The 16,467-nt window shown below is 45.4% G+C and overlaps 1 protein-coding gene across 2 annotated transcripts in view; it reads left to right on the top strand.

Moving 5' to 3' along the window:
- The window catches only part of ZDHHC7 (zDHHC palmitoyltransferase 7), a 46,254-nt gene extending 31,639 nt beyond the window's left edge, over nt 1–14,615 (top strand). For both annotated transcript variants that reach the window (XM_082270427.1, XM_082270428.1), the window contains 5 exons: nt 3,919–4,043; nt 7,803–7,899; nt 8,684–8,765; nt 11,957–12,087; nt 13,653–14,615. In XM_082270427.1, coding sequence (XP_082126553.1) covers nt 3,919–4,043; nt 7,803–7,899; nt 8,684–8,765; nt 11,957–12,087; nt 13,653–13,826 — 609 coding nt within the window. In that variant the 3' untranslated portion in view covers nt 13,827–14,615. The remainder of the gene's footprint in view (nt 1–3,918; nt 4,044–7,802; nt 7,900–8,683; nt 8,766–11,956; nt 12,088–13,652) is intronic.
- Nucleotides 14,616–16,467: the final 1,852 nt, after the last annotated feature.

A 16,467-nucleotide genomic window follows, 5' to 3' on the forward strand; every position in this document is an offset into this window, starting at 1 on the left:
GACGTTGTCAGACATGCATACAAGCAAGTGGGGGCCATACAAACTACTGAGTACCACTCTTGAGTTGCTGCAATTAAATTTTAGAAAAATGGACTAGCCCGCTGCATTATTTTTTCACTTAGATTTTTGGGGTGTCTTTGCATTCAGCCCTCTGTAGGGTGATTATTTTCATTTCCATCAAAGGATGTGGTATCCTTTCCTTCCTTACATATTACCCATTCCATACCAGTATAGATCCTAACACATTATCCGGTCCATACCAGTATAGATCCTAACACATTACCCGGTCCATACCAGTATAGATCCTAACACATTACCCGGTCCATACCAGTATAGATCCTAACACATTACCCGGTCCATACCAGTATAGATCCTAACACATTACCCGGTCCATACCAGTATAGATCCTAACACATTACCCGGTCCATACCAGTATAGATCCTAACACACAACCCGGTCCATACCAGTATAGATCCTAACACACAACCCGGTCCATACCAGTATAGATCCTAACACACAACCCGGTCCATACCAGTATAGATCCTAACACACAACCCGGTCCATACCAGTATAGATCCTAACACATTACTGAGTCCATATCAGTATAGATATCCAGCATGATATTTTTCCCCATAGAAAGCTGATGTCTTTTCTAGGTGTTTCTTTCATTTTTTTGTGCAGTGTGTGTATGTATGTATACATAATAAGAGCTGGCAAGAGATTTTTACTTGTGTCCATGCAGTCCTGCCAGTTACACATCTCAGTAACACAGCACAACACTGTCTGGCAGGGGGGGGGAGGGGGGCCTTATTCTTCTCCTCTGCATTCTGCACTTTTCAGGGAAAAATGAAAACATGAAATAAGACCGTACAGTGGGGTACAGTGTTGCATGACCGCACAATTGTCAGTTAAAGTAGCACAGCGCTGCATAGCAAAAAATGGCCTGGTCACGAAGGGGGGTACATTTTTTGGAGGTCAAGTGGTTAAAGTGTTGGTAAACCAAAAACTATTTTTGTATCATTGGTTTGAAAATTAAATTCTCTTGTCTGCTCAACATGTCTTTCCCTTTTTATAATGGCAACGCTATTCCAGCCAGTCCTTCGTCTTTGTCACTCTCACCCTGAATTGTTTCAGTTCTTCCTAGGAAGGAAGCCGTGCACTTCCCCTCCTCTTCTCTGGTAGCTGCTCCATGTGACATTCTTCGACAGCGTACAGGGTGGCTCCAACATCATGATTGACAGCAGCCCTCTTGTGACATTTTGTCCCTGGAGAAAAGAAGGAAAAGCCCTGCTAAGACTGACCTCTGCGTTAATGACAGTGGCCCCTACTTAAAGCATTTCATGACCTTAGGGAAAGGGAGGGAACATCGGACAGCGGCTCCCTCATGACACTTTGTGGCCCCTGTGAAAGCGAGGGAATGTCCTGTTGTGATGTCATCAAGATTGACAGCACCACTATCGTGAGACACTTTGCAGCCCCTTGGAAAGGAGGGGAATGTCCTGCTAAGACCTCATTGTTATTGACAGTGGCCCTACATGATTATTTTTGTGGCGTTTGGGAAAAGGGAATGTCCTTCTGTGATGTCATCATGATTGACAGCAGGCCCCACAGGACACTCTTTATGGCACCAGGGAAAGTCCTGCTAAGACCTCATTGACAGTGGCCCCCCATATGACACTCTTTGAGGCCCCTGGGAAAGGGAGGAAATGTCTGGCAGTGATGTCACATGGTGACTGACAGTGGCCCTCTCATGACACTTTGTGCCCCAGGGGAAAAAGAGGGAACGTCCTGCTGTGAGATCATAAATGACGACCCCCTACGTGACACGGTTTGTGGCCCTGGGGGAAGGAAGAGAATGTCCTGCCAAGACCTCATCGTGATTGACACTATGCCCTACATGACGCTTTTTGTGGCCACAGGAAGAGTAAGGGAATATTCTGTGGTGACACCACATGGCAATTGACAGCTCTTTGTAGCCCTGGGGGAAAAAGCGGGGACGTCCTGCTGTGACATGGTAAATAAAAGTGGCCTCTACGTAATGCTCTTTGTGGCCCCACGGAAAGGAATTTTGTGCTGTGATGTCTTCAAGATTGACAGCAGCCCCCACATGACTTACTCTGTGGCCCCAGGGAGGGACGGGGATTGTCCTGCTAGGATCTCATTGGGATTGACAGCCCCATGGGATGTTTTTATGGTCCTGAGGAAAGGAAAGGCATGTCCTGCTATGATGTCACATGGTCATTGATAGCAGCCCCTAAATGACACTCTTTATGCCCATGAAATGGAGGGAACATTTTTCTGTGACATTATAAATGTCCTGCTTTGGTGTAATCGTGATTGACAGTGGTCCTCATGTGACACTCTTTGTGGTCCTGGAGAAAAGGAGGAAATGTTCTGCTGTTCACATGATGTTTGACAGTGGCCTCCACATAACACTTTGTGGCCCTGGACAATGGGAGGAAATGCCCTGCTGTTATTTCATAGCTTTGGGGGGTTTTACATACGCACTCCAGTGGCTGCAGTCGTCGGAATGTGTGTAAAGCTGTTACTGACGTGGAAGCCACACGTAAGCCGTCCCTTCCGGGTCCTGGTGTCGCTGTGTCTTTCCGGGTCCTGGTGTCGCTGTGTCTTTCCGGGTCCTGGTGTCGCTGTGCCTTCCGGGTCCTGGTGTCGCCTTCCGGGTCCTGGTGTCGCCTTCCGGGTCCTGGTGTCGCCTTCCGGGTCCTGGTGTCGCCTTCCGGGTCCTGGTGTCGCCGTCGCCTTCCGGGTCCTGGTGTCGCCGTCGCCATCCAGTATGTTTAGGAAAGAGCAAATGCAATGCTTCATTTAAGGACAGGTGAGACGTCGGGTGTCTTTTAGACCCTGATGTCTCATTAAAGAAAAACTCACTTTTTGTCCCCTATGTTATTAAAAAAAAAATAAAAAATTTAAAACATTTCCACCCAAACACCTAAAAGCATCCCTGGGCTCATAAGGGGTTCTGCGCTGCATTCCGTATTTTTGCACAGGATCATGCAATTCCATGGTGCAGACGGGACAGTGGAGAATGATGGGTAGGGGGGGGGGGGCTAGGCAGGAGGATGGGGGAATGACCACTCTGATTTAAAAGGGGGGGGGGGGGCTGAGGACTCATGTGGAAGGGGGTGACTGAGAACTCTGATTTAAAAAGAGGGGGGGGCTCTGATGTGAAAAGTGGGCGGGGGGAGGGAAACCGAGAACTCTGATGTGAAAGGAGGGCTTCTCATGTGACAAAGGATCCCATTTTGGGTTTGGGTGCCTCAAAATTTTGCATACTTATAATGGGTGCCATGACTAAAAGGTTGAGAACACTGGTCTATAGCATGCGGGGTGCTCTGCCATTTTTTTATTTTTGAGGTGCTATGTGCCCACTGAAATCAGGCTTGTAGTGCGAGGTGCCGGCACAGTAACCTAATAGGTGGTAATAGAAAAACTTCAGCCAACTTACTAGATGCTTATTGTTGGCTCAAAAAGCAGACAGGAGGCGGGGCCATGACACGGAGCCCATAGACCCGCAGGGGTGTCCAAACTATGGTGCTCCAGCTGTTCAGGAACTACAATTCCCATCATGCCCAGTTATGTCTTTGAATGTCAGAGTTTTACATTGCCTCATGGGATGTGTAGTTCCGCAACAGCTGGAGGGCCGTAGTTTGGACACCCCCCGCGGCTCTTGCATATGTTGTAGGGGAATTCAGTAAGCTTATATAAATACAGATTTTGGTACTTAATTCTAATTCAATATATGAATACATGATCTGTTTAAATGAAACCCCAACTGGGCATATTGGTGAATTTTTTTTTTTTTCTCATTTTTGTCTGGAGTTCATCTTTGTGTGAGTGATGCATCTGTTGGTTCTCCAGCCTGCTGTTAATGTCTGCTGTGTTGCGTGGTGATTGCAGGGAGCGGTGCCCAAAGGGAATGCCACTAAGGAGTACATGGAGAGCCTACAGCTGAAACCGGGGGAAGTCATCTACAAATGTCCGAAGTGTTGCAGCATCAAACCAGAGCGAGCGCACCACTGCAGGTAATAACTTGTGTTTGGGGTAACCGATCAAGCCCACCAGGGAAAGTATTATCCCTGGTCCTTGAAAAAATGCTTTTGAAACACCTTTAATAAACGATTGAGTCAAATCAAGGAAGTTTGCAAATATAACAGTTCAGCTTTTTCCTTTCTCCTGCTGTCCTCCAGGAGCTGTAGTGATATCAGGGGGCTCTGCCTGTTTAAAGAGGAAGTAAACCCTCCTCTGACACTTTTACCTATAGGTAGTGTAAATATCTCCTAAACATGCACCGTTTAGGAGATATTTACCTTACATGCAGCCAGTGACGTCACTGGCGCATGCTCTCTGAAGGAACGGCCACTGGTGCCGTTTCTTCAGAGCCCCGTGCCGTGACTGTCGGCTCCCGCGTGCGTGCGCGGGAGTGACATCACCGCGGCTCCAGCCAATCAGATGGCCGGATGCCGCGATCCCGGAAGACGGGCGACTGGACATGTCGCCCGTCATACAGGTGAGCGGACGGCACGGCGGGGGCTCGTTCTAAGGTAAGTATTTCATAATGAGCTAGTATGTGATGCATACTAGCTCATTATGTGTTTCTCTTACAGGTTGCAAAAAAAAAGTAATATGGGTTTACAACCTCTTTAAATACTTTTCTGTTGTCTGATACTCAACCTTTCCCTTGCACATCCTCCTTAGGCCATCACAGTTGGCCAGCCAGTACAAATAACATGACTTCCTCCTCTTCCTGTCTGGATATTTTGTTTGTGCATGCTTCCAGACACTTTAGAGAAGCCGTGTGCTGTAAAGGTGTCAGGGCTGCTGGCACTGAATCAGCCAGATATGAGGAACTGGCTATTACCATGAGAGTATATTTACTGTGTAAGCTTTCTCAATTGTTACAAATTGAATGTGGGGGTATAACCTGGTTTATTCAAAGTGGAACTTCGGACCTCAAAATTGTTTTTTTTCCACTGAAAAGTGCCAGCCAAACTTCATAGTAGTGATCGACCAATATAATTTTTTTGTTGCCGATACCAATACTGATATTTTGACCATTATCGGTATCAGCCAATGATGGTCGATATTTTTGTACATTTAATTTTTTTTTTTTATATATCACTTGACAGGTACTCTTGTGGAGGGATCTGGGGGTCTAAAAGACCCCAACCCCCTCCTCTGCACTTAAAAGCATTCAGAACGCCCAGTTAGGCTGTTTTGAATGCTGCCATTTTTTTAAATCTGGCGCTGAGTACCTGGAAGTGATGTCATGACATCACTGCCGGGTTTTTACATGGAGACCCAATCAGAGCCGAATGCGGCTTTGATCGGGTCTTCGGTGGCCGTGCAGGCTGATTGCCCGGGTCTCCTGGTCGGATGGGAGACCCGGGCGAGCCGCGGAAGGTGGTGGCGGGGGGTGGACGGACGTCCCCTCCCGCTCCTTGTAATGTCAGCTGAGCGGCTTCTCAGCCGCATCGGTTGTCATTGCAAGACAGCGGAGTGTCGGCTATGGACGCTGGTGCCGGAGTGATGCCTCTAGCTGTAGGCATCACTCCGGTACAGCACTTTCCCGAAAAATATCAGGCAATATCAGCCACCTTGGTGGCCAAATCCAATATATAGGGGAAAGTGCATATCGGCCCTCGATATATATGGGTCGATCCCTAGTACCTATGGTTGAAGCGTAACTATAAAAACAAAAAACATTCCTTTCTGGATGATCTCTTTACATTACAAGGATTCTCGGAAGAAGAATGCATCCCTCAGGCACCCCCCAATCGTCAGTAAATCACACCGGACAAGGTAGATCCCTGTTCTGGGGGGAAAGGAATGGATTTTGTGTTCCTGCAAAGCAGGGGCTAGAATCCATCTCTTCCCCTAGTAAAAGCGGCACACTGTTCACACATGTAACCCCTTGATCGCCCTAGTTGTTTACCTCATCCCAGCCAGTGTCATTAGTACAGTAACAGTGCATATTTTTTTTAGCACTGATCACTGTATTAGTGTCATTTGTTTCCACAAAGTGTCAGTGTCAGAATGTCCTCCGCGATATCTCAGTCCTGCTATAAGTCGCTGATCTCCGTCATTACTAGTATAAAAAAATAAAAATTCCATAAATATATCCTGTAGTTTGTAGATGCTATAATTGCGTGAACCAATCAATATATGCTGCCTTTTGGCTAAGATCAAGTGTAGTATCTGTTCTTATCAGTGTCGGTATGGAACCGGAAGGTTAGTATCGGTGGTGGCCGAAGTTAACCGGGGCGCTCTGGGCGTAACTGGAGGACCGGAGTAGGCCAAACCAGAGAAAGCCGGATGGTTCCATTGCCTTCCTGATTTGAATGGGTCCGCCCCTACCAGTTTGGAGGGAGCGAGAAAGCCGGCGTGGTCAACCGGTTAGTACTGCTCCTGGATGTAATTGGTGGGAGTGCGGATGGCGGGGGGAAGGGCCCTTCCTCCTGGGTGAATTTGGCTGAGAAGGGGGCCATTTTCTTTCCCAGTTGAGGTTGGGCTCTCCCTGAGCTGTCTGCGTTCCTGGCCTCCTGACAGGAAGGGCTACACTGGGTCTGGCCTTGGGCTGAGACCGAAAAAGCCCGTGGTGTACGTGCCCCTGGGGTGGCAGCCCAGGGGTGCCTCAATCTCACTGGTGAGGGGCAGCTCACCTGAGTTTTTGTGGCACCTTGGTCACTTCACCATCACACTTTTTCAGCACCTGCCTCTTGGGGTGGGCCTTTTGGCCAACACCAGAGGATTTTTTTATTCCTGGCCGGGGGGGCCTGCCAAGGTCCTGCAATTTGGCACTACCCTGCACTTCACCACTTCCCTTTTCCCCACTCTGTTTTTCTTTGTTGTGTGTCACGTTTGTCCCTTTTGGTTGATCACTTGCACGATTAGTACGGCGTAGGTCCTCGGGCCTGCCCTGAAAGTTTTGGGAGGGGGTGGATATGGCCTTCTGGCTTAGTTCGCCCTCTCTCATGGGGTCTCCCTTCGGGGGAGCCCCACCTAGTACTTGGGGTGGGCTGTTTCGGCAGTCCCCCTGAAGAATGGGGTCTGCCCGGCTTCGGCTGGGCGGACCTAAGTGAGTACCTCAGTCCCTGTCAGGAGCTTCGCGCCCCGGAGGATCAGGGTCAGGGCCCTTCCTCTTCGGAGGAGGGCCATGTGTACGCCTTGTGCACTTTTTGTGTGTCTCACGTTTGCGTGTGTGCACTTTTTTATGCACCGGGTGTTAAGTCTTTTGAGTGCGTTTAACACACCACGGGCTTCAAAAAAAAAATAAAAAAAATTAATATATGCTGATTGTGGTTTTTTTTTTTTTTTTTTTACCAAATGTAGCTGAATACATATTGGCCCAAATTTATGAAGAAATAGGATGATTTATTTTTTTATATTTGATATGTGTTCTAGCAGAAAGTCGAAAAATATTGGATTTTTTTTTTATTTCCAAAACGGTTCCCGAGGTAAAGTGGTTGTTAAACCATTTTTTTCTCTTATTTATTTATTTTTTTATCTTTTTTGTCAATTTGTCAGCCTGTACTAATACAATTGAGCAGGGGCTGAACTAACAATATACCTAATATGTCTTTATAAAATGTCAGAATTGTTTTGTAGAGTTATTGTCCTGCTAACGGGTACAAACCGACAGATGCTAAAGTTGGGCTTTAACGACCTGTAGTCACAAAAGGTTTTAAAGCCTGTTGGTAGATTCTGCTGTAATAATGTACATATTCATATTCCCATAATCCTCTTCACTGCTCTAAATCTGTCTCTGTTCTCTCCACCTCCAGTATTTGCAAGCGATGCATCCGAAAGATGGACCATCACTGTCCGTGGGTCAACAACTGCGTGGGTGAGAAGAACCAAAGGTTTTTCGTGCTCTTCACTGTGAGTGATGATTCGAATTTTATAATTTCAGGGAAAATTTTGATGTTTTGCTTTAGAGCATATATCCCATAGTTGGTAGACGCTAACTTTTGTGCAAACAATATACGCTTATTGGGATTTTGTTTTACCAAAAATATGTAGCAGAATACATATACTGGCCTAAATGTATTAAGAAATATTTATTTTTTATTGGAAATGTTTTATAGCAGAAAGTAAAAAATATTGATCTTTTTTTTTTTTTTTTTTTTTTTTTTTTTTTTTATCAAAATGGTCGGTCTCGGTTTTTTTTTTTTTTTTTTTTTTTTTCTTGTTTATAGCACAAAAAATAAAAAGCCACAGTGGCTATCAAATACTGCCAAAAGAAAGCTCTATTTGTGGGAAAAAAAAAACATTTTACTTGGGTACAGTGTCGCATGACCACGCAATTGTCAGTTAAAATAACGCAGTGCTGTATTGCATAAATTGGACTGGTCATGAAGGGGGGGGGTTAAATCTTCCGGAGGTCAAGTGGTTAATCTGCTTGTATTTTGTATTCTGCCTTCCCTGGTTTAGGAGGGGGAAGTTCAGTGTTGGGGTGTACATACACTTTGAGAGTTACAGATGAAATTCACAAATACAAACATGTAATTGAAATTGTCTGATGTGATGCCAGCTAATTTCCTGACTGGTAACCCCAGGTTTCGTTCCACCCATTTTTTCTTTCACTTTTGGAGGAATACAGACAGTTTATTGTTCAGACATTATGCTAAGCACTCTTTTTTTTTTTTTTTTTGCCCCCCTCTAGATGTACATAGCACTGATCTCTCTGCACGCCCTCATTCTTTGTGGCTTCCAACTCTTCACCTGTGTCCGGGGGCAGTGGACAGGTAAGTGACCTACAGGAGCGATTAACAGAGGAAGCTGACACCCATCCCTTGAACAGGAAGTTAGGAGAAAGTTCTCTTATGGGGGCATGCCTGCCTCCAAAGACGCCCAAAAAATGCCCAATAAATGCCTGCAACAAAAACGCCCAGGTGGAGCGGAGCCATATCCCTGTGCTACTAAAAATTCTAAGAAAAATGATCTTTTTTTCTGGTTCTGGACATGCTACAGAGCTGACACTTCACAGGTACACTTTTTAGACCCCCCAGACACTAAATCCAAAGAAATCTTTTTTTTTTTTTTTTTTTTTCAATAATTTTTTCAATAATTGGCTCTCTATCAAAAACGACAATTTTTAAGAACTTTTTTTTTGTGTGATTGAGCATGACCCAGAACCATCATATTCTGATTGGCCAAATACAAAGTCGTCTATCATTCAAGTCGCGCTGAAAGTCGTGCTAACAAGTCGCCCCTTATGAGGCGACTTAGAGGTCGCGGCAGTGTGAACCGGCTCACAGGCTCTTCTATTATTAAACAGGAGATAGAGAGATACAAAGTAACATTGTTTATCAACCTTGATCAAACAGAGATAGAGAGATACAAAGTAACATTGTTTATTAACCTTGATCAAACAGAGATAGAGAGATACAAAATAACATTGTTTATAAACATTGATTAGACAGAGATACAAAGTGACATTGTTTATAAGCTTTAATCAGACCGCGACAGAGAAATACAAAGTAACATTGTTTATAAACATTGATCAGACAGGAGATAGAGAGATACAAAGGAACATTGTTTATAAACATTGATCAGACAGAAATGGAGAGATACAAAGTAGAGGGCTGCATTGGGTTTGGGCTCCCGTAGGACCTAATGCAAATCTTGCGGGAGCGGGCGGTTTTACCTCTGCTGCGGGCGGTCAAAAAATTTTGCAGAAAATGGTGCAGTTTGGTGTAACGTATTTTCCGGTGTATAAGACTACTTTTTTTTTATAATAAAAAAAAATATACCCCAAAAATCGGGGGTCGTCTTATACGCCAGGTACTGTAGCTTTAGCTAGTTACAGAACATGTGTATAAAAGGACAAAGAGAGAGGGATGAGAGGATCCCACAGCAAACTGGGGTCTCTACGGTCTCTCACATAGAAATGGGACTTTAGAGGCTAGGAGTGGGTATTGATCCTGATGAAAATAAATACACCAATAATATATAAAAATATAGCATTTATTTTTATAGGCATAAAAAATCTTATATAAATATCAAAAAAAGCATAAATTCAAATGGCAAATAATGCATGTACATAAGACAATACAGGTAAACCACTGGATCCCAACAAGCCTCTAAGAGCAAAGGCAATTGATGTGAAATATCTAATAGGTCATGATATAATCATGATACCAGTACATAATAGTATGGGATACATCAGTGGAAACTCTGGAATCGCGACGCGTTTCGCTCATGTTGCTTCCTCAGACGATTCCTTTTACCCTTGTCCATTGAAAAGACATGCTTAAGTAAGCGAAATCTTTATGCCAGAAAAAGATATATCTGGTCCAGGTGGAGGCGTGTCACATGTAACTCCTACAGGTTTGGCCCTTGTTGGCTGCACAGCACAAATTAATGCTCAATGTCTCGAGTGTTCCATAAGGAATCAAAACGGTCCATCCCCCACTTTAGGAAGGAGTTCTTTTCAGAAGCCAAAGTTAGGTTGCCAGAGAAGTGAACCCGGTCACTAACGATATGACCAACCGCATCTCCACGTGGTAGGCACGCCAGCACTGGCGATCAGTACATATTAAGGCACATCCAGCGGGCTAAATATTTAATGGGGACGTGATGGCTCCACTGATGTTATTAAATGGTGTTGCCTCAGAAGAGGGGGTAGTCTTATACGGCGAGTATAGTGCAAAACCGCAGGAATGGACACAAACATTGTGGGTTGGAATGAAACACAAACATTGCGGGTGCAGGCAGTCCTGGTCATACATTCAGCGGGTGCGGGTTTAATAAAACAGTCCCGCGCAGGGCTCTAGAAATAACATGGTTTATAAACCTTGATCAGATAGATGCAAAGTAACATTGTTTACAAACATTGATCAGACAGAGATGGAGAGATGCAAAGTAACATTGTTTACAAACATTGATCAGACAGAGATGGAGAGATACAAAGTAACATTGTTTACAAACATTGATCAGACAGAGATGGAGAGATACAAAGTAGCATTGTTTACAAACATTGCTCAGACAGAGATGGAGAGATACAAAGTAGCATTGTTTATAAAATTGATCAGATAGAGACGGAAAGATACAAAGTAACATTGTTACTTTTGTATCTACTCTGTTTAATTCATCTGTAAGTCAAAGGGATGAACACCATCTGCATATGATGTCAGTTAAAGCCACCTAAGATGTAAAAAAAAACAAACAAACAAAAAAACACAAGAAAAGCTTAGGTAAACTTTATTCCTACTTAAACAGTTAACTCCATATAACCCTTAGTTTACCTTCCTAATCATCAATCAATTTTTCCTTTTCATTTTGGTTAGAGCAAGGAAGGGTTATAATAACCCTTGCCAGTTTTTTTTCTCCATCTGTGTCCCATTGCGGAGATTTCCCTTCACTTCCTGTCCCATAGCCAAACAGGAAGTGAGAGGAATCCCTGTAAATTAAGGGAATTCCTTGGGGACTCCCAGATCACCAGACTTGGTGTCCCCATTGGAAGATTTCCCCTCTTACTTTTCCAGTGGATAACCCAAAATTTGAGGTTTTCTTTTACTTTCACTTTCAATGATGATGGTAAATAGGAAAAATAGAGAGAGTGAATCTCCCTAATAGGGACACAGACAGCAAAAAAAAAAAAAAAAAAATTGCCAAGCGTTCTAATCCCTCTCCACTCTATTCAAAAATTAAAAAAAAAAGTTTTGCCTTTTAGTTATACTTTAACTCTAACTTCTCCCCTCGTTGCCATTGGCATATGGGATTTTACACACATGCATGCTCCACTGATACAAATTTACTGAAAATGGGGGCATTTTCCCCAGACAAAAAGCAAGAAAAATGATCTGAAAAAGGGGACACTGCAATAAAAACCTCAGGGTTTAAAAAAAAAAAAAAAACAGTTTTGATTTTTGTGTTGGTGTCTGACCACCCCTTCCCCCCCCTCCTCCCATTTGCATTCTTTGTCATCCCACAGATTGCAGCAGCTTCAGTCCACCCGTCACAGTGATCCTCATGATCTTCCTCTGCCTCGAGGGCCTCCTCTTTCTCACCTTCACAGCTGTCATGTTTGGGACACAGATTCATTCCATATGCAATGATGAAACGGTATGTGGGGGTTCATTGTGTGTTATTAGGAGTCATGACTGTTACTGCTCTGCTGATTGTGTTTAGTGTTTTTTGTCTCTTGGAAGTGGAAAGCCAGCTGTCCCTTCCTGTTGCTTCACAGCCGGCTTCCCATTGCACATGTGCAAGTAGCTGTGTGCGGGGAAGCGGGGGCGGGCGAACATCTGCTCAGATCACCTAGGTGCTCCGAATGAAAGTGGAGTGGGTGCCTGTAAGAAATAAAAAAAAAAATCTAAAAGTAGTAGAGGAGGGGGAAGGAGGAGGAAAAGTTGAATTTCCCTTTTTAGGTGAAGTTCTGATTTTTAAGGAATTATATGAGCAATACTTCCCCCCCCCCTTTCTCTCCCTCGCCCCCCTCCTCCTCTCTCCCTCGCCCCCCTCCTCCTCTCTCCCTCCCCCTCCTCTCTCCCTCGCCCCCCCCCCTCCTCTCTCCCTCGCCCCCCCCCTCCTCTCTCCCTCGCCCCCCCCCCTCCTCTCTCCCTCGCCCCCCCCCTCCTCTCTCCCTCGCCCCCCCCTCCTCTCTCCCTCTCTCCCTCGCCCTCCTCTCTCCCTCTCTCCCTCGCCCTCCTCTCTCCCTCGCCCTCCTCTCTCCCTCGCCCCCTCCTCCTCTCTCCCTCGCCCCCTCCTCCTCTCTCCTTCGCCCCCTCCTCCTCCTCTCTCCCTCGCCCCCTCCTCCTCTCTCCCTCGCCCCCTCCTCCTCCTCTCTCCCTCGCCCCCTCCTCCTCCTCTCTCCCTCGCCCCCTCCTCCTCCTCTCTTCCCTCGCCCCCTCCTCCTCCTCTCTTCCCTCGCCCCCTCCTCCTCCTCTCTTCCCTCGCCCCCTCCTCCTCCTCTCTTCCCTCGCCCCCTCCTCCTCCTCTCTTCCCTCGCCCCCTCCTCCTCCTCTCTTCCCTCGCCCCCTCCTCCTCCTCTCTTCCCTCGCCCCCTCCTCCTCCTCTCTTCCCTCGCCCCCTCCTCCTCCTCTCTTCCCTCGCCCCCTCCTCCTCCTCTCTTCCCTCGCCCCCTCCTCCTCCTCTCTTCCCTCGCCCCCTCCTCCTCCTCTCTTCCCTCGCCCCCTCCTCCTCCTCTCTTCCCTCGCCCCCTCCTCCTCCTCTCTTCCCTCGCCCCCTCCTCCTCCTCTCTTCCCTCGCCCCCTCCTCCTCCTCTCTTCCCTCGCCCCCTCCTCCTCCTCTCTTCCCTCGCCCCCTCCTCCTCCTCTCTCCCTCTCCCTTTGTAGCTCTAAATGAACTACCAGGGTGCTGTGGAACTGATACACTGACAGTTCTGCAGAAGACCTGCATGGAATCAGCGATCTGCTGATTGCTGATGCAATGCTTTCCAGACTTCCATTACAAAAAATAATAAATGCACATTTTTTTTTACCTTCAAAAAAAAAAAAAAGTGCATTTTTTTTTTTTAAGTGAACTTATCCTTTAATGCAGAGACTGCATTAAGGTAAAAAAAACGTTCAGGCTTTAGAACCACTTTAATTATCATAGTAAGACACACGGTACAATGAATTAGGCTCTCACAAACATTTTTTTTGATTTTTCATTTGTCTCCGATGTAGGAAATCGAAAGACTGAAAAGTGAGAAGCCCACGTGGGAGCGGAGACTGAGGTGGGATGGGATGAGGTCTGTGTTCGGCGGGCAGCCTTCTTTACTATGGATCAACCCCTTCATGGGTTTACAGATGAGACGATTCCTCCGAGCGAGAAAAGGTGGCACCGAATTCTCTGTCTGAGCCGATACAACCAGAACCCTCTGAATCCTTCATCGATGCCGGAATCGCCAACATATAAAGGGACCTTATTTTACACAGCGATACGACTAACAAAGGATACAATCAATGAATTAGGGAGGATAAGGGGGAAACACGGTTTTATCTTTTTAAAATTTTTTTCCAAAGTGGCATCATGTATGGACGCAAAACAGCGTCCTTGAGGCGGGAAATGGTGAAGAATCGATCACTCTGAACTTTAATTTATTCCGATACAGGGTTCTGATTGCACCTAGCGTAAAATTTATTTTTTAAGTTGAAAAGTGTATTTGTTTTTTTTTTTAATTTTTACGGCAAGCCGAATGAGACAAAACGTTTTATTGCTGTATAGAGGAACTTTTTATTTACTGGACATCTCGAAACTGTAATGTGACTTCCAAAGTTTCGTCAGCGCGTTGGGCGGGGAGTTCTAGAGGTCGTATTGTTGCAAAACTAGATGTCCGCATGCTCCACGCTGGATTTTGTCTATGCATGCGGCTTGGTCCGTCTTTAAGTACCTGAAGTCACTCAATTCTTTAACTCCTCCTACCAGCCCCTTCTCATCTTGAATGTATTTTACTTGCAGTTCTTTTGTTTACACTACATTTCTTTGTTCTTGTATGATTTAAAGCAGGGGTCTCCAAACTACGGCCCTTGGGCCACATGCCCTCCACTCCCCTGGGATTTCTAGCTCAGGTTTTCACTGGTGTCTTAACAACCTGGGATATGCTGTAAGCCTTAAAGTGGTAAGGGGGACACTGATGGGTAGCCTTGTTTAAGGGGTTGCACTGGTGGTTTTACTCCTGGGGATCCTGATGTTGCGGGGGACTCTGATGGGAACCCTGATGTAAAGGGGAACCTTTATGTAAGATAGGAATCCTGATGTAAGAGGGGCTCCGGTGAAGACCCTGATGTAATGGGGACTTCAATGGGAACCCTGATGTAAGGGCTTGCACTGATGGGGACCCTGATGTAAGGGGCACTCTAATGGGAACCCTGATGTAAGGGGCACTCTAATGGGAACCCTGATGTAAGGGGCACTCTAATGGGAACCCTGATGTAAGAGGCACTCTAATGGGAACCCTGATGTAAGGGGTACTCTAATGGGAACCCTGATGTAAGGGGTTGCACTGATGGGGACCCTGAGGTAAGGGGCACTGTAATGGGAACCCTGATGTAAGGGGTTGCACTGATGGGGACCCTGATGTTTCGGATGGATTCTGAAGGGAACCCTAAAGTAAAAGGGAACCTTAATGTAAGATAGGAATCTGATGTAAGAGGGGCTCTGGTGAAGACCCTGATGTAATGGGGACCCTAATAGGAACCCTGATGTAAGGGGTTGTACTCATGGATACCCAGATGTTTGGGGTGACTCTGATGGGAACCCTGATGTAAAGGGGAACCTTAATGTAAGAGAGGAATCCTGATGTAAGGGGGACTCTAATATGAACCCTGATGTAAGGGGTTGCACTGATGGGGACCCTAATGTAAGGTGTTGTACTCATGGGGACCCTGATGTTTGGGGTGGGGAACCTTAATGTAAGAGAGGAATCCTGATGTAAGAGGGGCTCTGGTGAAAACCCTCCTGTAATGGGGACTCTGGTGTGAGGATCCTGGTGTAAAGGGGGAAGCATTCATTTTTAAAACAGTTTTTTTTTGGGCCTATGAGTATTTGTAAATGATGTGACCCTCAAATTAAAAGTTTGGAGACCTCTGATTTAAATAAAGGATCATTCCACTCATTGGTGTAAAAAAAAAACAAAAAAAAAAAAGCGTTGAGTGGAAGCTTAAAGAATAGGTTCACCTTTCTCAAAAAAAAAAAAAAAAATAAATGCACATATTTATTACACTTATTGCATTTATTATTTTTTTTTCTGTAAAGCATTGCACCCATGATCAGCAGATTGGGGGTGCAATGCCAGAATCCTGCAGACTTTGTCAGCGGCCTGCCTGCATCTACTCTACGGACAGATAGTTACTGAAGAGCAGGAAAAACCAATGACCTTTTGAGAGCGCTCACCATCACCCTCGCAGTTCATTGAGAACTACAAGCCGTCTCCTGCAGTGGCTGGTGGTACTTGTAGTTCATTTATTCACAGTAAACTCTGAAGGTATGACTTGAGTGTGGGGACAGAGCTCTTCACAGCTGCGTTATTTTAAAAAAGTGACAGTGGGCGCAGAGAGAAGATTTCCTACCCACTGCCACAGATTGCGGAACGCTGTCAGTGGGAGGTCGGTGTACAGGACAATGTTACACACCTAATATGGGTGTAACATGTAACAAGCTCCTATAGGTGAACTTATCCTTTAATGAAGATACCAACATTTTTTTTATTATTTTTTGATAAAAGCAGTAGCCAGAGCAACCATCAGATCCTTTTTCTATTTCAATAAACTTCCATAAGAGAACAGGAATAGAGAGAATAGAGTGAATGGAAATTTCCCCAAGGCCAGAAAAACTTGACCAGGGGTTTTAATCATTTACAGCTCTATCCAAAACTCAAAAAAAAAAGTTATGGCTTTAAATCGACTTTAATTTGGAGATTTCAGTAACTAGACTGATAATTTGTGGCTCCTGTGCTGTCCTTGCTGTTGAGATCACTTTTTTTTTTTTTCGAAAGATGCT

The sequence above is a fragment of the Pelophylax lessonae genome (assembly GCF_965119305.1).
Source record: "Pelophylax lessonae genome assembly, chromosome: 10".
Lineage (NCBI taxonomy): Eukaryota > Metazoa > Chordata > Amphibia > Anura > Ranidae > Pelophylax > Pelophylax lessonae.